General features: G+C 39.2%; 1 protein-coding gene across 5 annotated transcripts in view; it reads left to right on the forward strand.

The window, feature by feature from the left end:
* INVS (inversin) overlaps nt 1–27,449 on the forward strand; it is a 132,362-nt gene that overhangs the window by 54,394 nt on the left and 50,519 nt on the right. For 4 of the 5 annotated variants that reach the window (XM_025281801.3, XM_025281807.3, XM_025281804.3 and 1 more), the window contains 5 exons: nt 12,294–12,467; nt 13,977–14,144; nt 17,796–17,976; nt 20,186–20,295; nt 22,664–22,835. In XM_025281801.3, coding sequence (XP_025137586.3) covers nt 12,294–12,467; nt 13,977–14,144; nt 17,796–17,976; nt 20,186–20,295; nt 22,664–22,835 — 805 coding nt within the window. Of the gene's footprint in view, nt 1–9,747; nt 9,804–12,293; nt 12,468–13,976; nt 14,145–17,795; nt 17,977–20,185; nt 20,296–22,663; nt 22,836–27,449 lie in introns of those variants that run through there. The other variant, XM_025281805.3, reaches the window with a different exon arrangement.

A 27,449-nucleotide genomic window follows, 5' to 3' on the forward strand; every position in this document is an offset into this window, starting at 1 on the left:
CTCCATTTTCTAGCCCCTACTCACCTCTCTAATCACATTTCACTTCTTCTTATACTTCATTCATGTTGCAATAATATAGAACTGTTTTCAAGGCCTAAGGTTTTATTTTACCCTGTATACAAGCTAAGAAGTTAGACTGTTACTACTTCATGAATGTTGACAATAGACACAAGCCTCCAAGTCAGGGACAAAGAAACTTATTATTCACGGTGTAGAAAAAAAGCACCAGCACCCATCTGTTTGCACTGATTTCCCTTTCCCCAAAGAACCATAAGGGAGTTACCGAAGGCCCACATAGGTGCTGTACATGCAGTAGGTTTCCATCGCAGCACAGAGGAACACTGAACTTCAGGAATCACACTTTTGTAATGAGCAGTTAGTAAACCCAGGGGAAGAGATGTCCTGTCCTTCAAATTGATTGCAGCAGACACATCCCAGAGAAGCTGCCTAGGCCAAGAATGGTCAAGTCTCTGCATTTTTGGCATAAGAACATGCATGGCTGATTAGGACCCATGGTAAATTGCTTCTCCCAACAACCCACCACTTGGCCCTCCATGTTCTTCACATGAGCATGCCATTCCATCAGCTACTCTGATTAATCTGACCAACAGAGACTAGGAACAAATCTAATTAATATGTCTCATATAGCATTTAAGTGATAGAATTCTAAGCTGCAGGATGAGAACAACCTGCAGTATTGACTTCAGTGTCCTGGATTAAGTCCACTGTGACTAAGTACCAGGGGAGACAGCAGGTCTTACTTTATACAGCCAAGAGGCTTTTCTGTTATCTATGATACATGCAAGAGAGTTTGGCTGACCTGCTGATCTCAGTGTTATTGCCAGTAATTATAGGAGGCACTAGATGGGCTGAAAAACAACCCCTAAGCCCAGTGGAGAAATATTTCCCTCTCTTTTCCAGATATAAACATAAAATCTGAAGAGGCACAAGTCACTTTAGTTTGGGGTTTATTGTTAAACATGGATCACCATTGGCTTTCCAGGTGGTGCAGTGGTAAAGAACCTGCCTGTGAATGCAGGAGACACAGGTTTGATCCCTGGGCTGGGAAGATCCCCTGGAGTAGGAAATGGCAACCCACTCCAGTATTTTTGCCTGGAGAATCCCATGGACAGAGGAGCCTGGTGAGCTACAGTCCACAGGGTCACAAAGAGTTGGACATGCCTTAGCAACTGAGCGTGTACATACACATGCTACCCAGAGGGTATACCCATGAGGCCAGCCTAGGATTACTCTTAGGGTATGAATCCTACATTTTCAAAATAGCTGTGTATAACCCCCAACTCCTTTTGTCCTGATTATTTCTCAGGAGGCTGCCATGAGGAGATGAACTCTTTCTGAGAGTGGCCATGTACAGTAACCAAACTACCTCTCTGTTAGGTGTGTGGATCAGGAAGAGGTAACAGAAGTAGAGTTGGAAATCTTTTTGAATTTGTTTTTAAGGAAGCCGTGCCTGCTCCTGATTATTTCAGATTCCTGGAAACATTATGGGGCATAGAATGTCCATCAAATATCTCAACTATTGGCCCAATTTTGGATGGTCTTTGTGACAAAAGACACATCATAGTCAGATGGTATAGAAACCTAAAACATGAAAAACACTTCAGTTTCATGGGCCTCAATGCTGTGGCTTATATAGGCTAATCAGACTGGAACAGTGACATTGTAACCTGAAACATGTCTGCAATCATGAGGCATAAGGTGTCCCTGAAAGGGGTTGGTCAAAATCCCTACCAAGAGTGGGCAGGGACAGTGCCCTGTTAAAGTGGCCTCCTTTATTTTAAGAGAAATTGGCCAATTTAGAAGAACAAGCAAGTCTGGTACGCAGTGGTAGCTCCTACATCAAACAGGGACCTTTTACTCTGGGTCTAATCTGTGATGATGAATTCATTACCATGTTTAGTGCAATGATGAATCCAGGAAGCAAATGGCCAATGACCTTGGCAATACAGGCTTATTCAGCAGCCTGATGCCAGCTAGTCTCATAAGAGAATAGGCCCTTACAGTGGGCATCTACATGACTGACCCAGACTGTTCAATTGGCAGCTAGAGTTTATCTCCATAGTTTGTAGCCCCATAGAGGGATGTCTTTAAACTATCATCAATAGTCTTCCAGGTGCCGGATCAGATGACTTGAACATTGACAACATTCCATGCATTAAAAAAAGCATGTCCCATCCCTAAGAGTAGTGTCTAAGTTAAGGACAGTGGCTTTCACTTCAGCCCACTGGGCTGACCTGTCGTCAGCATAGTCGGTCTTCCAGAGTTGCCATTGAGATTGGACTGCTTCCCAGTTGTGTTTGGACTGCCTCGCAGTGGGTGCCATCAAGTTTTAACTTAGCCGGATCATCAGTAAATCAGGCCAAGGCATTCAGGGGAGCCTCTGTGTATTGAGGGCACCATTAAACAAGCAGCTTTGCTTTCAACAGTGGCCACCTCTACACCCAGTGCTTTGTCCTCATTACCAGACAAAGCAGACTATAGCAGGGATTGGGTACATGGTGCAGTTGGCTCTGCATTATTAAACAAGGCATTGCATTCATTTTCACTTTTGAGCCGTTGCTCACTCAAGTCTGAACCAAGGGAACGTCTACTGTTTTCATTCCACCCAAAGTTCTATATCAAATAGCAGGGTCGCATTGCTTTCACCATTTATTTCCACTTTGGAAAGTCCTTGGCTCAGCAACCACAACCACACTGCCTTTCAGCTTGCTGCCCCATTGTCATGCTGTCATCTCTTTCTCTGATTGCCCAGAGGAAGGTGAGCCAAAACCAAGGCATCATTTGGGCAGGTTCTTTTAATCCTACTCCTCATCACTGAGTCAACAGACAGGTCAGTGGGGTCCTTTACCTCCCCAGCCCTGCCCACCATGTGGGTGTGTGAAGATTCCACATGGAATCTTCTCATCCCTGAACCTGACCTGCAGGGCCCTTGTCCTTACTCTTCGAGAAGATGATATCTCTGTCAGCATCCCCTCCTCATTTCCTGTAATATCAGGTGTTGGATTTAATTTATCCTACTTTCCTGCTTTTTTCTTTGTATGTACCAACTTACTACAAGGTAATAAGTTAGCTCTGAGTACTGGCAGAAGATATATGAATACCGTCAGAGACAAAAGAGCTGACTACTGATGGCACAGCAGAAAGCATAATAACTTGCATCTTTGCATCAGTTCCTTTACACCAAGGACCAGGAGGCATTGCCAAGGCCCTAGATGGACACTGAGCACACAGTGGGTTCACATGGCATCTGAGGGATGCTGAACTGGGGCGTATCTCCAACTTTACTACTTACTTTAGTAAACACTAAGCAAGACTGCTCTTGATCTAATGCTCAAGGAGACATGAATGTCCCACAAGTTTGCTCGGTACAAAACCAACTCCCAGAAATGGCCCAGGTAGAGGAGTCAGGGCTTTGCATTCTTGGCACACTTGATAAGAACATGCAGGGACACTCCAGCCCCATGGCAGAGTGCCTCTCCTGACACTACTGTGGTATTTCTAAGACTGATTTGTGTCTGCAGCCATTACAGGAAAGCTTGATATAAAGAGGTTATTGATATTTGTGACCTATATACTTCCTGCTGCTGCTGCTGCTAAGTTGCTTTAGTCGTGTCTGACTCTATGCAACCCCATAGACCTCAGCTCACCAGGCTCCTCTGTCCCTGGGATTCTCCAGATAAGAATACTGGAGTGGGTTGCCATTTCCTTTTCCATATACTTCCTATGAATAGTGATTTTTATTAAAAATTAATATTGTAAATGCCTTGAGAGTTTATAAATATGTAATTATATATATAATTAGAATTAATAATAACAAATCATGTTTATATTACTTCCATTTCAGTTTTAAATAATGTATCTTTTGGGGGTACAGAATGATTAGGATTTAGATAAAATATGGCAGAATGCCTACCTTACATTTATTTGTGCTATTATATATATATATAGTTATATTTCCATGACAAAATTATACATAAACCTATAAATGAAAACAAAATATAGTGAACATTTGGTGGACAGTTGTTTTCTCCCTCAACCTCCATGAGAGTAAATATAAATGCTGAGGACATAGAACAAGAATGCATCAGGAAACATAGGTTTGGGGAAAATATCTGGTCTCTTCAGTGTCCCAGTGGGGAAAAGGGCTGCTATATGCAGTTCTGTATTCACACTAAAGCAAAAAAAAAAACTGCTTAGAATTTGGGGGTATTCTTTGTCTTGACATGAGGCTGTTACTTTAGAGGAAGCTGTTTTAGAGAAGTGGCAGGAGCAGGACAAAGATCAAGTCTCAGGAGCAGGAAGCTACCCACCTGCTCAGTGACAGTAACTGTGATACCCCTAATATCACTAACATCATCATAAATACAAATTCTTAAATGGACCAGGAGCTGGGTGTTAGCAGCTATAAAGGTGAGCAGAGAGAAAAAAAGGAAAACAAAACAAATAAAAAATAACAGCAAACAATCTCTGCTTCAAAATGAACCCTTGAACAAACTAGATGAAGAAATCTAATGCTGAGACAGCTAACAATATCATCATTTCAGATAATGAATTTATTCCTAGCAGAAGTGTGTAAACAAAGCAAAAAGAACAGCCACACAATGATAGAAGATATTTGCTAAATAAGTCAAGAATTAGTATCCAGGAAACTCCTACAGATCAGTAAGGAAAAAACAAATAGCTCAGCTGTGAAATGAGTAAACAACACAAAAAGGCCATTTGTTTCTTCAAGAAGAAGAAACAAATAGCCAACAAAGACATTCCACCTCAGGAAGGGAAGTGAAAATTAAATCCATGATAAGACACAGTTGTGAACCCACTGGCAAAAGTTAGCAAGTCTGACAAAACCAAGTGTGGAGAAGATGTGGGGAAACAAAAATTCTCAAACATAACTGGTGTGAATGTAAATTGGAGTACCTACTTGAGAGAACAGCTTCAGCCCAGCAGTTTCAGAAATTCTGGTACATGTACCAAGAGATATATATGAGAAAATTCATTCCAATATTGTTTGTAATAGTGAAAAATGAGGAACAAGCTAAATATTCCCTTAGAGACAAATAAATATACTATTTTCATATGACAGAATGCTTTCTCCAGTGAAAATGTATGAACCAAAGCAATTTGGATATATCTCAAAAATATTGCTTTGAGTAAAAGGTGGCAAGTGATTCCTGGAGGGCTACTTATATAAAGTTTGAAAACATACAAAATAATGCTGTGTAGTTTATGAATACATGTATTTATAAGAAATAAAACATATCAAAACATTCATGGGAATAATAATCACCAATTTCTCCAAAGATAGAAAGGGAATAGAACTGGGAAAGGGCACAAAGGGAGTGTTAACCATCTAAGTTATATTTTATTTCTTAAAAATGAAAAATTAAAATATCAAAGTATTTCACTCAAAACCTCCATATCTTTGTTATTTAGATTAAATGACTTTTCCTAAAAAAAGGAGTTCATCTTAGCAAATTGGACAGACAAAAATATGAACTTAAGTGGCATTTTGAGTTGAGTCAGATTCATTTCAAGTGCTGTTCTCCAGGTCAGAGAGCTTTTTCATTCTCTTTTACCCTTTTAGATATTATACTCCTTTTCATGTATCTGAGGAAAATCCAAATGTCTTTAATCATTTACATGACAGACAAAAGATAATCATGTTAATAATTATAGAAAGATTAAGATGAAGATTATTAGTACCTAACAATAAACAGCCAGAGAAGGCAATGGCACCCCACTCCAGTACTCTTGCCTGGAAAATCCCGTGGACGGAGGAGCCTGGTAGGCTGCAGTCCATGGGGTCGCTAAGGGTTGGACACGACTGAGCAACTTCACTTTCACTTTTCACTTTCATGCATTGGAGAAGGAAATGGCAACCCACTCCAGTATTCTTGCCTGGAGAATGCCAGGGATGGGGGAGCCTGGTGGGCTGCTGTCTGTGGGGTTGCACAGAGTCGGCCATGACTGAAGCGACTTAGCAGCAGCAGCAGCAATAATAACAGCAACAACAAAAAACCCCAAACCGAAAAATGACATCTTACTCAATGTTTCAGAGCCATTAGGAAATATTTTCACATTTGAGTGGTGTAATAGACATCATATCAGAGTTAATATCCTTTTACTGATGAAATAGGACTTTTTTGTAACTTTAGTTCTCATTTCTGCTTACTTGCCTGCAGAATTTTCTTAAGAATATATACTCTTTTGATCTATTATCTATTTCACTCTTATACTATTTCCTACCCAGTCCGAAATTATAAAAGTAGATCCCCAGTCTTCACCTCAGGATCGTGTCATGTGGCCCTAAGAGATGATACTAAGTTCTTAGTATCAAAACAAAAGTAATTGTGTCATAATAAACCTGAAAACTTAAGAAGTCCTGATTAGGAGCAATAGTGAGGAAATGTTTGAACATTTTGTTTGTTTGCACTTGTATTGAGGGGGTTTTATGGGAAACAGAGTAGCCTATAACACGGGTCCCCAAAGTCATACAGTCTTCAGGGGGCTATCAAAATAGCTTGCTGCCTGAAACTAGTATTTTCCTCTTTCCCACTGTTACTAGGAATACTCTCGTGAATTTAGCTCAAAGAGTTGTCTGTCCCCTCTGTTCATTCTCAGAATTGAGTTTGTATACACTGAGCATTTAACAAATGCTTGTTCATAAAACCAAGGAGGTTGATCTTGGTCCAAATGGATTATATTTTTTCTAGTCCCAGCATTTGTCAATAGTATTTCAGATGGACTATGTCCTTTGGAATAGGAGAAGCTAACCTGATCATGCAGGAGACCCCGGTTCAATTGCTGGGTCAGGAAGATCTCTTGGAGAAGGGATAGGCTACCCACTCCAGAATTCATGGGCTTCCCTGGTGGCTCAGCTGGTAAAGAATCCTCCTGCGATGCAAAAGACCTGGGTTTGATCCCTGGGTTGGGAAGATCCCCTGGAGGAGGGCATGTCAACCTAGTATTCTTTCCTGGAGAACCCCATGGACAGAGGAGCCTGGGGGCCTACAGTCCATGGGATTGCAAAGAGTCGGACACGACTGAGCGACTAAGCACAGCCCAGCAACACTCCCCACTAAATTCCGATTGGGTATGTTCTTTTTGGTGCTGTATCACCTTTATCTGAAGGTATAGACATTTTTCTCAATGTAAAAAAAAAAAAATCAGAAAAGCCATTATATAGAACATTCCATCTGTTTTTATTTTCACCTGTTCCTAACCTTGCTTCTCTCCTTAATCACTAGCTGAGCTACGTATACTGTGTTCAGTCGGATCTTTCTATCTACTTGCCCTCAGTCATGGGCCATTCTTGGTTCCACTTGACTATCTGTTTTTTGTTGCTTCCTCCACATTGGAAAACTTTGTAATAAAATTAGCAAACATCATTTGCTTTGTGTACTCTTCTAAGTACAGATATTACCTTTATCATTTCATATACATGATAATCTCAGGTACTATTATTATTCCTGTTTTACAGATGAGGAAATTAGAAGCACAGGAAGATACTTTATTTGATATGTAAAAATTTACCCTGATACTTCTGTGAGGGACAAAGATGAAATCTGTGTCAAAATAAAGTACATTCTACTCTTGTCTGCTTTGTAACAAGGCTCCAAGAATTTTTTTGAATGATTGAGTATTTACTACTGAAATGTACCATGTTTTGTGTAGGTAGAACCCCCAGAATAATGTGGAGTGTAAATATAATAAGCATCGTGTCTATAACTCAGTAGCCACCCCCTAACATATTCTAGTTTCCTTCTTCTCCTTCCCTTTTCCTCTTAATTTCAAAATCACAATGATTGTCTGATTGACTCTCTTTAAAAGGTCATGATGAATTATTCTGTAATATTTGAAATGTTATGCTCAGAAAGGTCAAACCTTATTTTTTTGGTATGAAGTACCACATAGGTTTGTTTTTCCTGGGCATTTTTTTTTTCTTTTTTCAAAGAAAGATGGCAAGAGATTTAGAGCAGGGTGCCCTCTTGAGGAAATTTTAGTACCTTCTCAAAAACTGGAACTGGCATTGGGTGAAATGAAAAAAATCCAGATAAATGATGTCCACTATGAATGAAGCACTGATAAATAAATCTTAAAAAATAAGAGTAACCAAATACCACATATTTGAGAATTAATATTCTTAACTGTTATGCACTAATTTAGCAAATGTCAATAAGTTTTAAATAAAAACAAAAAGCTATAGGAGATATTTTATATCCTCCTATTCACTCAGTCCTTCAAGTAACATTTATTAAGCACCTAGTCTGTGCCAGGAACCATGCCGAGCACAGTGATCAATAAAACATAGCCTCTGCATTCATGATGCTTACTACTTGTGAGGAAAATCTCAGTAAAGATAAATTAACAGATATATATGTAACTACAAACTGGGGAAAGTGCTGTGAAGGAAATGAAAAGATTCTGCAATAAAGAAGAACAAAATAAGTTTTCCCTAGGGTGGTCAAGGAAAACCGCTCTGAATGGAAATAACTGAGCTGCATCCATGCTTTTCAGTCCATTCCAGGTTTGCCCATCTAGTGTAGACGGCCTTATGGATGCTTTTCCTATTCTCCCTTATTTCAGCCTCTACCCTGGAGCTGAGTTGACTCCTGCCTCTGAGGCAAGCAGACAAGTCTCATTCTTCTTTCCTCACCTCCCTGTTGCCTTAGAGCCTTACATTCATTACAGTGGGGGTGGGGGTGCTCAATTAATAAGTGCCTTCCTTGTTAATTCTCATAGCCCCGGATAGTAGAACATTAAAGCATTGTAATTATATCACTTAAAAGCCACATTACCAACAATGTTAAGGATGTAGACGGTGTCAGTTCAGTTCAGTCGCTCAGTCATGTCCGACTCTTGCAACCCCATGAATCGCAGCACGCCAGGCCTCCCTGTCCATCACCAACTCCTGGAGTTCACTCAGATTCACTTCTGTTATTCACGTCAGTCTGTTATTCCATGTCCAGTTCTAACTGTTGCTTCTTGACCTGCATACAGTTTTTTTAAGAGGCAGGTCAGGTGGTCTGGTATTCCCATCTCTTGAAAAATTTTCCACAGTCTGTTGTGATGCACACAGTCAAACGCTTTGGACTAGTCAGTAAAGCAGAAGTAGAGGTTTTTCTGGAACTCTCTTTTGCCTTTTTGATGATCCACAGATGTTGGCAATTTGATATCTGGTTCCTCTGCCTTTTCTAAATCCAACTTGAACATCTGGAGGTTCCCGGTTCACGTACTGTTGAAGGCTTGGAGAATTTTGAGCATTACTTTGCTAGTGTGTGAAATGAGTGCAGTTGTGCAGTAGTTTGAATGTACTTTGGCATCTTCACATCCTGTAATGCGAAGTCAAGTGGGCCTTAGGAAGTATCACTACGAACAAAGCTAGTGGAGGTAATGGAATTCCAATTGGGCTATTTCAAATCCTAAAAGATAATGCTGTGAAAGTGTTACACTCAATATGCAAGCAAATTTGGAAAAGTCAGCAGTGGCCACAAGACTCGAAAAGGTCAGTTTTCATTCCAATCCTAAAGAAAGGCAATGCCAAAGAGGGTCTCAGAAGATGAAGAAGATAGGCTGCCCTGCCTGCCACTATGCTGTGAGTAGAGAAAGAGAAATAGGCATGAGAACGGCAGAGAATTTGATCATGGAATATAGTTTGTTCATGTTGACTGTGAAATATGTATGGAATCTAGAAAATGGTACTGATGAATCTTTTTGCAGGGCAGGAATAAAGACATGGACATAGAGAACACACTTGTGGACATGGAGAAGGGAAGGAGAAGGTGAGACAGATTGAGAGAGTAGCCGTCTATGGGGTCGCACAGAGTCGGACACGACTGAAGTGACTTAGGCACAGCAGCAGCACTATTGACAAATATACACTACCAAGTGTGAAACAGATAGCTAATGGGAAGCTGCTGTATAGCACAGATTACTCTGCTCAGTGCTCTATGATGACCTAGACAGGTGGGAGGGGGAGGGGGAACTCGAGAGGGAGGGGAAGTATGTATACTTATAACTGATTCATGTTGTTGTCCAGCAGAAACTAACACAACATTGTAAAGCAATTATACTCCAATAAAAATGAAAGAAATAGAATTATCTATGGTACCAAACATATTGAAGTCTCCAATCAGAATTGGAGATACGGAAGTAGATGTCAGGGAAGAGTTCGAAAGCACTACTCTTCAAGGGTTTCAAAGCTCCCGCAGGCATACTGTATAATGGTTCACCTGAGTACCATTATGTGTTAGTGGTTCAGTTGTGTCCGACTTTTTGTGACCCTATGGACTATAGCCCACCAAGCTACTCTGTTCATGGAATTCTCAGCAAAAATACTGGAATGGGTTGCCATTCTCGTCTCCAGGGGATTGTCCCAACCCAGGGATCGAACCCAGGTTTCCCACATTGCAAGCGAATTCTTTTCTGCCTAAGCCAGAAAGGAAGCCCAAGTACAATTACATTCAATCCACCTGGAGAAACAAGTTTAGCTAGAACTGCTTTCTCCAGATGGATTGATTGTGCCAGATTGGAGGGTTTAACCTATGTGGACAGCACTGCCTGCAGTGGGTGGCCCACAGTGACTTCTGGGTTGGTGTTCATGTGACCATATGAGTCTGGAACCTGAACTGTGAGGAAGTTCCTTATACCTTAGTTGTAACTATAAATAGGTCTCTTCAAGAACACTAACCACCTTATTAACCAGTTGCTATGGAAAAAATACATTCAGAAAACGAAGATCATGGCATCTGGTCCCATCACTTCATGGGAAATAGATGGGGAAACAGTGGAAACAGTGTCAGACTTTATTTTTCTGGGCTCCAAAATCACTGCAGATGGTGACTGGAGCCATGAAATTAAAAGACGCTTACTCCTTGGAAGGAAAGTTATGACCACCCTAGATAGCATATTGAAAAGCAGAGACATTACTTTGCCAACAAAGGTTCGTCTAGTCAAGGCTATGGTTTTTCCTGTGGTCATGTATGGATGTGAGAGTTGGACTGTGAAGAAAGCTGAGTGCCGAAGAATTGATGCTTTTGAACTGTGGTGTTGGAGAAGACTCTTGAGAGTCCCTTGGACTGCAAGGAGATGCAACCAGTCCATTCTGAAGGAGATCAGCCCTGGGATTTCTTTGGAAGGAATGATGCTAAAGCTGAAACTCCAGTACTTTGGCCACCTCATGCAAAGAGTTGACTCATTGGAAAAGACTCTGATGCTGGGAGGGATTTGGGGCAAGAGGAGAAGGGGACGACAGAGGATGAGATGGCTGGATGGCATCACTGACTCGATGGACGTGAGTCTGAGTGAACTCCGGGAGTTGGTGATGGACAGGGAGGCCTGGCGTGCTGCGATTCATGGGGTCGCAAAGAGTCGGACACGACTGAACGACTGATCTGATCTGATCTGATGGAAAAAATATTTAATCCCTTTGAGTCTCACTTCTCTCACCTCTAAATTGGGGTTAAAAAGCTCTGTTTACTTCGCAAAGTTATTATACTTTGAAATAATATATGCTGTGCTGGTCAGATTGTGCTGAAATTAATACATTCATACATTGTTGCTGCTGCTAAGTCGCTTCAGTTGTGTCCAGCTCTGTGCGACCCCACAGACGGGGGCCCACCAGGCTCCCCCGTCCCTGGGATTCTCCAGGCAAGAACACTGGAGTGGGTTGCCATTTCCTTCTCCAGTGCATGAAAGGGAAAAGTGAAAGTGAAGTCACTCAGTTGTATCTGACTCTTTGCGACCCCGTGGACTGCAGCCCACTAGGCTCCTCCGTCCATGGGATTTTTCAGGCAAGAGTACTGGAGTGGGGTGCCATTGCCTTCTCCGACATTATTGCTACTAGATAGCAATTTGAAAGATACACCAAAAAACATAAAATACACAAACTCCTTTGACCCAGTAATTTTGTTCCTGGTAATTTATTCTATGAAAAAAAAAATAAGTGAAAAATCATATACATTATAGCATTTTCTATTCAAAAAGTTATAAACAATAATAGAATGATTAAATAAAATATCTTGCCTTAACACAATGAAATATTGACCAGCCCCTAAGGAAACTGTAGGTATGTAGAAAACAGTTGGAAAAAAACATGAACAAAATAAAACAACTGATAGTACAGTAGAATTTTAAGTATTTTTCCTTTTATTAATTTATCTGAATGTTATTATTCCAGCAGAATAATTAAAATGCTTAAAGCATTTTAAAATTTAAAAAAAAATTGGGGTCCAAACTACATTTCTTCTTACCATCTCTTATTTTTTATTTAGGGAAATTATCGTTTCATGAAACTCTTACTTACACGCAGAGCAAACTGGATGCAGAAGGATCTGGAAGAAATGACTCCTTTACACTTGACTACTCGGCACAAGAGCCCTAAATGTTTGGCGCTTCTGCTGAAGTTTATGGCACCAGGAGAAGTGGACACACAGGATAAAAACAAGGTAACGGTCGCGAAGAGTCAGACACAACTGAGCGACTGATCTGATCTGAACAGACTATCAGAATCAAAGACAAGTAGAACATAAAGCAGACACTTTATTTTATGATGTGAAGCCTCAAGGAAGAAGGCCTCAATTACCACTCGTACATGGTAGAACAATTCCAAATCTCCACATGCCCCAGTAAAGGATTTCACTTAAATTGTGTCCTGCCCGCAACTTAGTGTAGTGGGTAGTATCATCTTTTCACATATGGGGAAACTGAAGCTCAAGAAGATTAAAATTCTACCAAAGATCCCAGTGCCAGGGCTAGAATGTGAACCCAGGCCTGTCTAACTCCAACTCATTATTTGACTGCTAGTCATGATAGTTGCAATTTGTTGTGAGATTTGTGGTGACCAAATGCCCCCAAATAATGTACTTAGTGCATAATTGCTTTAATGTCCTGGGCTTTGGCATACTTCTTCTTGGGTTTCAACGTAGAAGCCACTACTTGTTCTGTGTCCATCGACTTACTTAACCTCTCTATACCTCAATTTTCCCATATGCGAAAAGGGGATAACAGGGTTGAAGATAAAATGAGATAGTATATATCAAGTATTTAGCACAATGCCCAGTGCATAGTATGCTGTCAATAAATATTAGCCGTAAATTATTATTAATTTCATTTTGATTGTAATATTTGCTCTGACATTGTTATTGGGATTCATTGTGTTCCCTGCTCTTGAATTCGAACATATTGTATACATTGGTCATTTTTTGATCAACATTCTGATTATTCTTTACAGGAAAAAAATGTGGTCTTTAGTTAGACAAAGGCAGTCATCCTCTTCCTTTTCATCAGGCGCTTAATCATAAGAGTCTTTCAAACTCCTGTGTGCTCATGAAATTAACTCTTATAATTAAGTCCCTGGGTTGATACTCAATAATCTTTTCACTCCCATAGTATTCTTAATGTGATTTTTAAAGTTTGTTTAGTAGTCACTCATATAACCTGAAGTTCTGAGATCAATTTTTTAATTTCACAACTATGATAAATTGATGTTATTCCTAACTCACAGCATTTGTAGTGCTGATAGTTCACTGAGAATTCCCTGGGCATCCAGTGGTTGGGACTCTGCATTTTCACTGCTGAGAGCACGGGTTCTCTGGGTTGGGGAACTGTGATTCTTCAAGCCACATGCTACGGCCAGAAAATAAATATTTCACTGAAAAAAGCACTTTGTTCAATCCACAAAGACCCATTAATCACTTGAGTAAAAGTCCTTTACTGTGTTTATGCCATTTAGCAGATTGCTTATCCTCCTCATGCTCAGTTTCCTCATCAGTCACATGCAAGTTCAAGAGTGCTCATCTCCCAGAGTTGTCCTGATACAGACTATAGGAGAGAAAATATACAGAAGTCATGACAGCTGTAGCTGTAGCTGCCATGCAGTAAGAGTTTGGGAAAAGTTTGTTGTGTTGTCCCTATTCTGTTGTCAATGTCATTTTGAAAATCTTTCCATTTTGCAGCAAACAGCTCTGCATTGGAGTGCCTACTACAATAACCCTGAGCATGTGAAGCTGCTCATCAAGCATGATTCTAACATTGGAATTCCTGATGTCGAAGGCAAGATCCCACTTCACTGGGCAGCCAACCACAAAGATCCAAGTGCCGTTCACACAGTGCGATGCATTCTGGTAGGTATAATGGATGGCCTTACCCCCCAAAAGAAATTATGTTATGAATTATCCACTGTATGCAAAAGCATTTTATAGCACAGGAGCAAATTATGACATAAAACAGTACAACAAAAAACATATGAGCTCATCAGCAAGAAATAGAGCATTTTAATACTGTGATTTAAGACCACACAGAAATTTCCTGCATGCCTGCTTCCCAAGGCATTCTCTCTCCCTATACCATGCTCATTTCTGTCCCCCATCAGCTACTTTTCTGAGTTCCTATTTATCATCCCTGACTTTGTTTTATACTTGTTCTTATCAAATAGTAAGTAAATGTAAGTGAATAAATACATTTAAGATATAAGGAATAAGGAAACTTATGTACTCATCACTGAGTGGAGGAGCCAAGTAAATCACTGTTTAAGTTCCCTGGGTACCTCCAAGTAGCATTCTTTTCTCTCCTTTCTCAGAGGCAGCCACTACTCTCAATTTTGTGCTTATTATTCCACTGGTTTTCATTATAGTTTTGCCACATATGTTTGCATTCCTAAACAATGTAATGTTTCATTTTTAACATTTTTGCATTTTGTATTCATAGAATCATACTGTATGTATTCTGCGACATCCTTTTCTCTTGCTCAGTGTTAAGTTGGTGGTTTTAATCTGTGTTGCTGTGTGTAGCTGTAATATATTACTTTTTACTGCTATATGCTAAATAGTATTCCATTTTTTGAAGATTAAATGACACACATTTTTCATTCTGTTATTGACAGACCTTTGAAACTGTTTACAGTTTTTTGCTATTTACAACAGTGCTGCTTTGAACCTTTTTTAAAAACTCTATCTAGGGTATGAATTTAACTGGTTGTTGCAGGTGTATAGAAATGCAGTTGATACTTTTGGCCATTAATTATATATCTAACCAACTTTCTATACTTACGAATTTTGAATGTTTATCAGTAGATTCTTTGAGGTTTTTTAATCATTTCTTCCCAAATTACAACTTACATGCTGTGGTAGTCTAATGTTTGGTCCTATTTGCTTATAACACACAAATTAGACTTTTGAAGATGTTATTGTTTTATTTATACAATGATTAATTTATTTCTACTTGTATGTTAACTGATTCCTTTGCTGTGCATTTCTTCTTGGACCTCCAATTTTTCTTCCAGAGTTATTACCTTTTTCCCCGAAATTCAGTTCTTAGAACTCCTATTAGTATAGATGTATGGTAGTTAACTCCCTGATTAATTCAACTGTTAAGGATGTCTGCGTTTCTACAATGCTCTTGAATATGTAGTTTTTCTGTATACACGATTCTAGGTAGTCACTTTTATCAGCTCTTTCAGACTGTTATTTTGCTGCTTTCTGTCTTTCATTGTTCCTCTTAAATAGTCTGTTATTTGTCTAATTGTAATCCCTTTATAGATTATCTTTTCTCTCAGGGTGGTTTTTAAAATTTTTCTATATAGTATTCTACAGTTTTACTACAGTGTGTCTAGTATTTTTTTTTTTCCATGTTTAGTATACATTCTGATTATTGCATCTCAGTTCTGGAAAATATATAGCCATTATGTCAGTATTGCTTCTCTTTCTTTCTCTCTACGCCTGCCTATGGGGTCTCCAATAACACATATTTTAGACCTTTCCATCTTACTTTCCATGTCTCTTAACTTTTCTTTTACATTTCTGTCATCTTGTCCCATTCTACTACATTCTGGGTAGTTACATCAGATCTGCCTTCCAGTTTACCAAGTCTTTCTTCAGCTGCATCCAGTCTTGTTTACACTATTTGTTTAGTCTTCAATCTTAGTGATTGTGTTTTCACTTCTAAAAATTCTCCTTGGTTCTTTTTCAGATCCACCTGATCATTTTGTGAGCTTTTTCCCTTGCTTACTTTTAAAATTTTTAACTGTGCTATGTGGCTTGTGGAATCTTAGTTCCCCCACCAAGGATCAAACCCATCCCCGCTGCATTGGAAGCACAGATTCTTAACTACTGGACTGCCGAGGAAGTCCCCATTTTTTATTTTCTTACGTGTTTTATCATTAGTTATTTTATATTCTGTATGTGTTAATTCCAAAATCTGAGGTCTATGGAGGGTAATTCTCGCTTATAATATCTTCCTTACAAATTTGGCTTTTTTTCCCCTCCTCTATAAGTGCATTTAAGTCCTTGAGAGACTCAAGGTCCTAGAATGCCGCCATGGTAATATTCTACTTCTTTTTTGAAGTGTTTTGTAATACCTTTCATGCTCTTATTTTATAAAATAGGCTGACGGTATAGAGAGCTCTAAACCTGGAAAGGCCCTTCAAAGAGTTCTTAAATTGGGACAGGAGGGCTTGACTTTGGGTATGACCTAATCTGAAAAGGGACCTGAGGTGGGTGAGGAACTCTCTTCAGCTAAAGCAATTCCAAAAAGCTGACAGGAGAAGATCATCTGCTGGCAGCACTTTCAGCAGCTGTGGAGGTAGGGAAGGAGGACCTAAGCAGTGCATCATATCTCTACAAAGATCCAGTAGAAAAACAAATAAATGTTGTGAACTGTCAGTTTAAACCAAAAATCTAATAACCATGTGATAAAAAATTTCAACCTCATTCATAAAAGGAATGCAATTTAAAGCATCAGTGAAATGCTTTTCATACCTATAAGGGGAAAAATGTTTTAAGTTTGATAATATCAAGTGGTTGATTTGTGCCAGCATGTGGGGAAATAAAAGCATTTACACATTGTCATGGATGTGTTAATTAGTACAGCCATTTGGAGAGCAGTTTAACAATACCTAACTGAAGATGCAGATATCTTTCAATCCAGCAGTTTCCCTTCAAAATGTCTGGGCTAGAGAAAAATCTCACATATATGCCACAGGGAGATATGTAAAGGAAGTGCAGTGTAAAAAAATGCATTGCAGCATTTTTGTTAATAGTGGAAAACTGTGTAAGTAACCTAAATATCCTTCAGTAAGGGCTTCCCTGGTGGCTCAGATGGTAAAGAATCCGCCTGCAATGTGGGATACCTGGGCTCCATCCCTGGGTTAGGTAGATCCCCTGAGAAAGGAAAGGCCTCCCAATCCAGTAATCTGGCCTGGAGAATCTCCATGAACAGAGGAGCCTGGTGGACTACAGTCCATGGGGCTGCAAAGAGTTGGACGAGACTGAGTGACTTTCAAGAGAATGGATAACTAAATTGTGGTTTAACAAATAGATTAGTATCATTACAGATACCCAAATGTATTGTGTTGAAATAAAAAAATTCAAAAGTATAATTTTAAAAGAAAAATATTCAAGGATATACATGGCATAATGTATAAGTATAAATATTGAAAACACATACAAAATTTATCTATTGTTTATGGACGTATACATATGAAGCAAAAATACAAAACATATGGCTTTAGCTGAATCCATAACAGATTTAAAAAGCACGTTAGGGAAAGTGTTGATTCCTATTTAATCTAGATAGTACATTTATTTTTCTGTACTTTTTATAGTTAAATATGAAATTAAATTTTTTAAGATTTAGACTGTATACTTTTTTCTAAATTTTATCACTTCTGCTGAGAGAGAATATACAGGTTTCAAAAATTGCTCAGTTAATACTTACATCACATGTGGCTTTTTTGAGGATTCTATGTATATCTAAAGTCTCTGGTTCCTTAAAAATAGGATGCTGCTCCAACAGAGTCTTTACTGAACTGGCAAGACTACGAGGGTCGAACACCTCTTCACTTTGCAGTCGCTGATGGGAATGTGACAGTGGTCGATGTCTTGACCTCATACGAAAGCTGCAATATAACATCTTACGATAACTTATTTCGAACGCCGCTTCACTGGGCAGCTTTGCTAGGTGAGTTGAATAATTTTTAATTGATATGTAGTACTTTGTACCTAAATTCCTCTGTTGTATGCTTAAGTTTTAACAATATAAATGTATTCTCTGTTATATGGTAATTTCAACAACATGTCTTTTAAAATTGTTATTGTAAAACCAATGTGCATTTGTTAACAAATGTAAATATAAAATAATCACATTCAATGCCTTTGCTTTTTTTGGAGAAGGGCTTTAATTTTATGTTTCAGCTAATACTATATTTGATTTTCTTTTCTTCATATTTCCTGATGTGCCTTTTACTTAGCATTTTTGGGGATCACTTTTTTATATGGAAGATTATATATGTGTATCTGTCTGAATTTTGGCAATCTGAGAGTCTTTCCCTTTTAGTGAAGGAGTTTTGCCCACTGACAGTCACTGTTACAAATTGTACAATTTGATCTTTTTTCTGTTATTCCCATCTTTGAGGATTAGTTTTTTTTCTCCTTAATTTGGAGTTTTTCCTGATTTCTTTGTTTTCTGCCTTGTGGTGTATGGATTACATTGTAGCTATCTGGTTTTGAATTTCCTAATGTTTCAGGAGGGTTTCTAGGTTTTACTAGTAGTTACTTTTAAATTTTAAAAGCTTTCTTAAGCCTAAGCCTGAGTCAAGAGCAAAACTGCACTTACTGATTCCCATCTATTTAAAATGAGGAATTTGGCATACTTTCACTTATACCCTTTAGGTGTTTGTTAATATGATCTGACAGTTATTATTAATAGTAATGATTATAAAAATATTATTATTATAGACTTAGTTTTTAAATTACATGTTATCTCTTTTTTAAATGATTCTTACATTTGCATTGGGTTTTATAGTCAGATTTATAATTATTATTCAGTCTTCATTTCAGTGTTTAGTTTCATTTCCTTTTCCTCTGCATTTTTGCAAATTTGTCTGCGTATCACTAAACTGAATTTTCTTTTCATGAATTCTGCTTTCTTTCTGCCTCTTATAGATTATATTTTAGGCTATATTTTTATTTCCTTCTATCATCCATATTTCTTTTTATCTCAGCTTTTTATATTTTTACCTCCTTCCATTACCCTTTCATTTTAGATTATCTTCTTCTTAGGATACTGTTTCACTTCATAGAGGCCATCTCTTTGTAAAAGTCAAGGATGCCAAACTGTTGCCTGACATTTTCTTCCGGATCCTTCTCTAGATCATTTTCTGAGGTATGCTCTTGTTCTTTCTGATGGTGTTCCTTTCCCCCTGTCTTAGAGTGTTTCCATAAAGCCTTTCTGAATTTTTCTCCTTATCTCTCAAACAAGATGAGAAGTATTTAGATTGAGTGTGTGGCATTAATTGCCCTTGACCCTACTTTTGCCCGTTTGTGTTGTGGAGCACTCGATCTCAAACCACAGCTGAAGAGCAGGCAGAGGAGCACAACTCCCATGCAAATTCCTGTTTTTCTGCCTGGTGTTGATGCAGTGTATTCTTGCTCTGCTAATGTGGCTTCTGCATCATTGCCTCACTCCCTGTACACTGAAGCAATGGCATGTATGAAATTGAGGTTTCCTAAATATACTGTTACCAGGTCTGTTCATTCTTTTATCCTTTCTACAGTCCTTCACTTGGGGAGACCTCCTCCACATCCTCCAAAATAGACTGCAGAGCACTCTTTTCTACCAGCACCTCACTATTCCTGCCCATTTCTGGGGTTTGAAATTACTGCCTAGGTGTTCAAACATTGGGGGAAGGAGGTACAAAGTGATAGACAGAAGGCCTCAGAGGTCACAAGAAACTGTGTTATAGCTGGTCCACCTGAATAGCAGAAGAGAACAACCATACAGTTCTGATTGGTTGTGCAGTAGAACCTGGAGACTAGGGACAGAGAGGGCCTGCCTTCTGACACCTTCCCTCCCTCTTGATGGGCAGTTTTATAAGGTGAACCAGGGGATGCAGTGAGCTGGTACCATATACAGTTTTTTCTCAGTCTGGCAATTATAATTAGTCATTTCCTTGTTGATCAAAGCATTGAGTTTTTAGTATTTACGTTTTTGCCTTTGTGCTGCCTAATCATAGTATTTTGGTAAGAAGTTAGAAGCTGCACTAGGGACCGTTCTGAAACCCTTGTGAGTGCTGGTTTATGTACTAGTGATTTTTCTTACCCCTTTCCTTTAAATAGACCATAAATGAATCAGTCCTTTTGTGTGATAACTACCTTGTGTTTTCTTTCAGGCCATGCACAGATTGTCCATCTCCTTTTAGAAAGAAATAAGTCTGGAACCATTCCATCTGACAGCCAAGGAGCAACACCCTTGCACTATGCAGCTCAGAGTAACTTTGCTGTAAGTAAACCATGACAGTTATCTCCTTTTAAATTAGAATGTTATCATCAGCACAGTATAATTCCATCTTCCTCACCTCCCCTAAGGCACCACTGAATAGTACATGAATACTCAGATTGCTAAAATGCCTTAATTTCACACTTCTCTTTCTCTCTGGTACCCACAGCAAATATAGCTATAGTTCTCCTTCCTGGCAATCCTAAAAATCTATTCTACTTACCGCCTACAGTTTCGGTAAACCTTTATCTTCTATTATCTCCCAAGATCTCAGAAAAATACTTAAGTTTTGAGGTAGGGTTCATTCTTATTATGAATAGATAAGAAATTCAGTTGGCCCACTATAGTCAATCTATGGAAATCATAATTCAATCCATAGTTCAACACAGGCCTATGTAAAGACATGTTATCCCTATTTAGAGATGAAGAAACCAAGATTCCAAGAGATTAAATGATTTGCCCACAATGTTTTTTTTTAATATACTTTTGTGTTTTTATAACTTATTTATTTATTTTATTATTTTTGGCTCTGCTGGGTCTTCATTGCTGAGTGGGTTGAAGCAAGTGGGGGCTACTCTCTAATTGTGGTATGTGAGCTTCTCATTGCCGTGGCTCCTCTTGTTGCAGAGTACAGGCCCGGGGGCGTGCAGGCTTCAGTAGTCGTGGCATGTAGGGTCAGTAGTTGCAGCCAACAGGCTCTGGAGCGCATGCTCAATAGTTGGGGTGCATGGGCTTAGTTGCTCCGTGGCATGTGGGATCTTCCCAGATCAGGGAGCGAATCCATGTCTCATGCATTGGCAAGTGGACTCTTTACCACTGAGCCATTGGGGAAGCCTTGTCTAGAACCCAACTCTTAGATTCCAAATTTAACTATGTACAGAAACTAGTAGTTAAGTAACTGTGCTTATCATTAGAAAGTAAGAAAGAATACTAGAACATTATAGACGTTTTTTCAAAGAAACACTTGCTTTAGATAATTTGCCAATTACAGAAATAGTTTTTTAATGATGCAAAGTCTAAGCTCAGTTTCAAGTCCCTTGATCTCCTTTAGACTCTATTAAGTTGCAAGAGGTTATAATTCCCTTTATAAAAAACACTACAACCAACATCAAAACCCCATAAAACCCTTGTAAGTATTCATCACTTAGAAAACATACTGAACAAAAGAAATGTTTGCAGATTGTTAAAAGAAACCCCCAAAATCACCAACATTAAAAAAAAAGTATTTCTTTATTCAAATCTAAATTAATAAGCACCTACACTAGCTCCTGGGAGCTAAGCTATAATACCGCAGTAGCTCAACAACTAGTTTTAAGACTGGGAAGCAGTGTGTGTTGCAGTAGAAAGAGTGTGGTGACTTAACCCTGGATTCTACTTGTGTGTTTGCTACCAGTATTTATGTGGCCTTGAGCCTAAATCTCATCTGTAAAATGAGGAGCTGGAATAGATGAACCCTTACATTTTTTCTTGCTCTAAAGTATTGAACATCAACATTTTATGCATTTTTAGCCAACTCACAGCCTCCAGAAATTCTTTTTTCTGAAACTATTTTATTTCCGTCCAAGTAAAAGTGTCTATGATCTTCCTATAAGTTTGTAAGCATCTGAGTTTTGAGGAAAGATGCAATTTTAAGTGCTATGAATATTGTTGTTATTTAGTCACTAAGTCATGCCTATCTCTTTTCAACCCCATGGACTGTAGCCTGCCAGGCACATCTATCCATGGGATTTCCCAGGTAAGAATACTGGAGTGGGTTGCCATTTCCTTCTCCAGGGGATTTTCCTGAGCCAGAGATTGAACCCACATTTCCTGCATGGGCAGGTGGATTCTTTACCACTGAGCCACCAGGGAAGTAGCTATGAATATTAACTGCAATTAAAATTGTCAAACACTATAAGAATTATTAAGGGTCCTCATTTTTGTATGATTCTATAGAGGAAGGACCTAGAATGCAGGAATTACTGAATAATACTTGTTAGATGAATTGAACACTGCACTTCTCAGTAGCCACCGCTCATCATTTGATAAATCAATTAACTATTTAAAAGAATAGTAACAAAGTACATAGTTTCTTCTCAATTAAATTTTTAAATTTAATTGAGAATAATCATTCTCAATTATAAGAATATTGAATGAGGGAATTAAGTTATATTTTGAAATGCTGTGAAAACTAAAACCAATACATAAGGAACACAGATTGTTATTTTCAATGGAAATTATAATTTTATTATTCATAAAAAGATAATTTCATTTGATTCAAAAGTAGACCAAAAAATACTTTGCTTCTTAGTGGAGGTCACATATAACACTGGTTTTATTGCCATAGAAAATGCCAGTCTCGTGTCTCAAATTTTTAAATGTTTTCTTACAGGAAACAGTTAAAGTGTTTTTAAAACATCCATCAGTAAAAGATGATTCAGACCTTGAAGGAAGAACATCCTTTATGTGGGCTGCTGGGAAAGGCAGTGATGACGTCCTTAGGACTATGCTGAGCTTAAAATCTGACATTGACATTAATATGGCAGATAAATATGGAGGTACAGGTAAGAACTGGCAGACATATTCAGCTTTCATTCAGGATTCAGAGTATAGATGGTGCTATAATACTTGCAAAATAGTAAGTTGAAACCATTGTTCCTAATCTAATATTATTTGACATTGATCTTTACTTTTTAAGTTTAGGTTGCCAGGATATCACTCCAACAGCTTTATTTTTCCAAGTATTACAGCTAAAATTATGCTATGTTATTATCAAGTGAATTTTGACATTTGATTTACAAGCCTTGTTGCTCCTTAGATGTAATTGCAGGAACTCTTCTGATCATATATCTTTGCATTAAAAAAGCATAAACCTGCTCTTTAAAAACTATGCATACTTAGCAGTTATTAACTACATTTTCAAAAATTTAGAATTATATTTTAAAGAATGCACACATCTATGTATGTTCTCACCAGTCTCATTTAATATGCTGTTTTCTCAGTTTTGAACAGCATTACTGCTGTTCTCCTGAATCGCCCATTTCAGAGTTAACCTCCACGACTCTAGAAGCTTCAAAGCTTCGAAAGCTCTTCCTATATGCTTCCTTTAATCTTTTTCTAAGAAGAGAGCCCTCGAATGATGTGTTGATTACTAAGAGAAGTACTTGTTTTTGTAACACCCGCTGTCACCTTGGGTGACACAGCTCTCCTTGTGTACTGCAGTCAGCCCTCCATATCCAGGGGTTTTGCATCTGCGGCTTTGGAAGGCTGACTTGTACTGCACCATCTCATGAAAGGGTCTTGAGCATCTTCACATTTTAGTATCTGTAGAGGCTCCTAGAACCAATCCCCCATGGATAACAAAGGACACCTGTATATACAAACTACAAGTCAGAAAGAAAAATCACAGCACAGAAACACTGAATGGAACAAAACCTCAGCTGCGAGCTTCTCAGTGTTATGTTTTCTTATACATGAAAACATTCCAGAGCCATTTGCACCTACCTGTCATCCTGGATGAGATCTTTCTATCTTTCTTGATCACCAGAACTGTTCATAGAGCACTTGGGGGACAGAGGGGAATGTGGTTGCTATACCTAATATCTCCCTCCCTATACCTAGACCATCACACCTTCTGATTTTTTAAAAAGAGTTTTTAGGTGATATCAATTTTGATAAAGGCTTCAACTTGTAAAAGTATTTGTTTATCAGAGTTTCACCATAGACCTTAAGCTTCTTAAGGAGTATTATACAGACACATAAGGCATTGAGTTTATAAATGATCTGAATATTTAATTTTTTTATCAGACTTTTATTATTATGCAGTCTTTATCACTGGCATCGCTCTTTGTTTAACTTTTCATGTATTTTAATAAAGTATGGGCTAGGATACTTGCATTCTCTACCAAAGTTGTCTTTCTGATGTACATCTTAGTTGGGGTTGAGACCTAAATTTTCAAATTATTTCATTCCCTGGGCTCTTTCTCTTAAGGAGATTATATTATACATCAGTGATACATACCTTCCTGACATTTCTATGCAAATGAGTTCCTCTCCATCATCCCTTTCAGTTCAGTCAGTTCAGTCGCTCAGTCGTGTCCAACTCTTTGCAACCCCATGAACTGCAGCATGCCAGGCCTCCCTGTCCATCACTGACTCCCGGAGTTCACTCAAACTCATGTCCATCAAGTCGATGATGCCATCCAGCTATCTCATTTTCTGTTGTCCCCTTCTCTTCCTGCCCCCAATCCCTCCCAGCATCAGAGTCTTTTCCAATGAGTCAACTCTTCGCATGAGGTGGCCAAAGTATTGGAGTTTCAGCTTTAGCATCAGTCCTTCCAAAGAACACCCAGGACTGAACTCCTTCAGAATGGACTGGTTGGATCTCCTTGCAGTCCAAGGGACTCTCAAGAGTCTTCTCCAACACCACAGTTCAAAAGCATCAATTCTTCAGCGCTCAGCTTTCTTCACATTCCAACTCTCACATCCATACATGACCACTGGAAAAAACCATAGCCTTGACTAGACGGACCTTTGTTGGCAAAGTAATGTCTCTGCTTTTGAATATGCTGTCTAGGTTGGTCATAACTTTCCTTCCAAGGAGTAAGCGTCTTTTAATTTCATGGTTACAGTCACCATCTGCAGTGATTTTGGAACCCCCCAAAATAAAGTCTGACACTGTTTCCACTGTTTCCCCACCTGTTTCCCATGAAGTGATGGGACCAGATGCCATGATCTTAGTTTTCTGAATCTTGAGCGCTAAGCCAACTTTTTCACCTAGAGCCAGACATCCTGAAATGTGAAGTCAAGTGGACCTTAGAAAGCATCACTACGAACAAAGCTAGTGGAGGTGATAGAATTCCAGTTGAGCTATTTAAGATGATGCTGTGAAAGTGCTGCGCTCAATATGCCAGCAAATTTGGAAAACTCAGCAATGGCCACAGGACTGGAAAAGTCAGTTTTCATTCCAATCCCAAAGAAAGACAATGCCAAAGAATACTCAAACTACCACACAATTGCACTCATCATCCCTTTACAGGGTTGTTTTTCCTTAATTAAAAATGAGTTCTTATCAATAGCAATCTTTAAGTATTATTTGGATCAAATAAATCCACTATAAAACAAAATACAAAGCTATCAGGAAAATGTGAACACTCTCTGGGTATATCTGATGTTACAAAACTTGTGTTAACATCTTTTAGATATGAAAATGAGCCTATATTTTCTTTGCATTGCTGGGGCTGCTGCTGCTGCTGCTAAGTTGCTTCAGTCGTGTCCAACTCTGTGCGGCCCCATCGATGGCAGCCCACCAGGCTCCCCCGTCCCTTGGATTCTCCAGGCAAGAACGCTGGAGTGGGTTGTCATTTCCTTCTCCAATGCATGAAGGTGAAAAGTGAAAGTGAAGACGCTTAGTCGTATTGGACTCTTAGCGACCCTATGGACTGCAGCCCACCGGGCTCCCTCATCCATGGGATTTTCCAGGCAAGAGTACTGGAGTGGGTTGCCATTGCCTTCTCCACATTGCTGGGGCTGGGGTTCTGCAAACCACATTTGCTCTTTGCCAGCAGGGGAGTCAGCCCACAGTGGGCAGTACGGGGAAAGTGGAAAGCCAGAAGGGGAGCTTGGGATTACAGCTTCCTGTTTGCTTCCTATTCTTATATTTGTTTCTAGTTCCTGTCAGCATATCCTAGTCAGTCTTACTTAGCAGAGCACTGATCCCTTGTTCCAGTGGCAACAGTTAATTCACTTTGTGGTTTTTCCAGCACTTATAGGACCTGCCAAGCAGAGCCTCTCCTCAGAGGTCTGAGTCTCAGCTCTGCACGGCGCCTCCTCTAAGACTTTGAAGTTGTAATAATTCCATCCTCTGCTTTTTGTTCCCTCAGTCTTAGAATTGTTAGCCTCTGTGATACCTTAGTGTTTCCTTTTTGCTTTTTTAGCTCTTCAGTACAAGGCTGGCAATCCTTCATATTTAATTTTCTCTGTTAAAGTATCTGAGAGATACTCTGATTGACACAGTGGCTGTGTTTTAAAAAAGAACCCTTGTCTTTCAGCCATACTAACTAAAATATTCACAAACAGAAGGATGTGACTCTAGACTTTTCTTCAAAACAATCAGAAGTGGGGGAATCAGATCAGATCAGATCAGATCAGTCGCTCAGTCGTGTCCGACTCTTTGCGACCTCATGAATTGCAGCACTCCAGGCCTCCCTGTCCATCACCAACTCCCGGAGTTCACTCAGACTCACGTCCATCAAGTCAGTGATGCCATCCAGCCATCTCATCCTCTGTCGTCCCCTTCTCCTTTTGCCCCCAATCCCTCCCAGCCTCAAAGTCTTTTCCAATGAGTCAACTCTTCGCATGAGGTGGCCAAAGTATTGGAGTTTCAGCTTTAGCATCATTCCTTCCAAAGAAATCCCAGGGCTGATCTCCTTTAGAATGGACTGGTTGGATCTCCTTGCAGTCCAAGGGACTCTCAAGAGTCTTCTCCAACACCACAGTTCAAAAGCATCAATTCTTCGGCGCTCAGCCTTCTTCACATTCCAACTCTCACATCCATACATGACTACTGGAAAAACCATAGCCTTGACTAGACAGACCTTTGTTGGCAAAGTAATATCTCTGCTTTTGAATATGCTATCTAGGTTGGACATAACTTTCCTTCCAAGGAGTAAGCGTCTTTTTAATATCATGGCTGCAGTCACCATCTGCAGTGCTTTTGGAGCCCAGAAAAATAAAGTCTGACACTGTTTCCACTGTTTCCCCATCTATTTCCCATGAAGTGATGGGACCGGATGCCATGATCTTCGTTTTCTGAATGTTGAGCTTTAAGCCAACTTTTTCACTCGCCACTTTCACCTTCATCAAGAGGCTTTTGAGTTCCTCTTCACTTTCTGCCATAAGGGTGGTGTCATCTGTGTATCTGAGGTTATTGATATTTCTCCCGGCAATCTTGATTCCAGCTTGTGTTTCTTCCAGTCCAGCGTTTCTCATAATGTACTCTGCATATAAGTTAAATAAACAGGGTGACAATATACAGCCTTGACGTACTCCTTTTCCTATTTGGAACTAGTCTGTTGTTCCATGTCCAGTTCTAACTGTTGCTTCCTGACCTGCATACAAATTTCTCAAGAGGCAGATCAGGTGGTCTGGTATTCCCATCGAGAAAAGGAAAGATATAA

The sequence above is a fragment of the Bubalus bubalis genome, chromosome 3, assembly GCF_019923935.1.
Source record: "Bubalus bubalis isolate 160015118507 breed Murrah chromosome 3, NDDB_SH_1, whole genome shotgun sequence".
Taxonomy (NCBI): domain Eukaryota; kingdom Metazoa; phylum Chordata; class Mammalia; order Artiodactyla; family Bovidae; genus Bubalus; species Bubalus bubalis.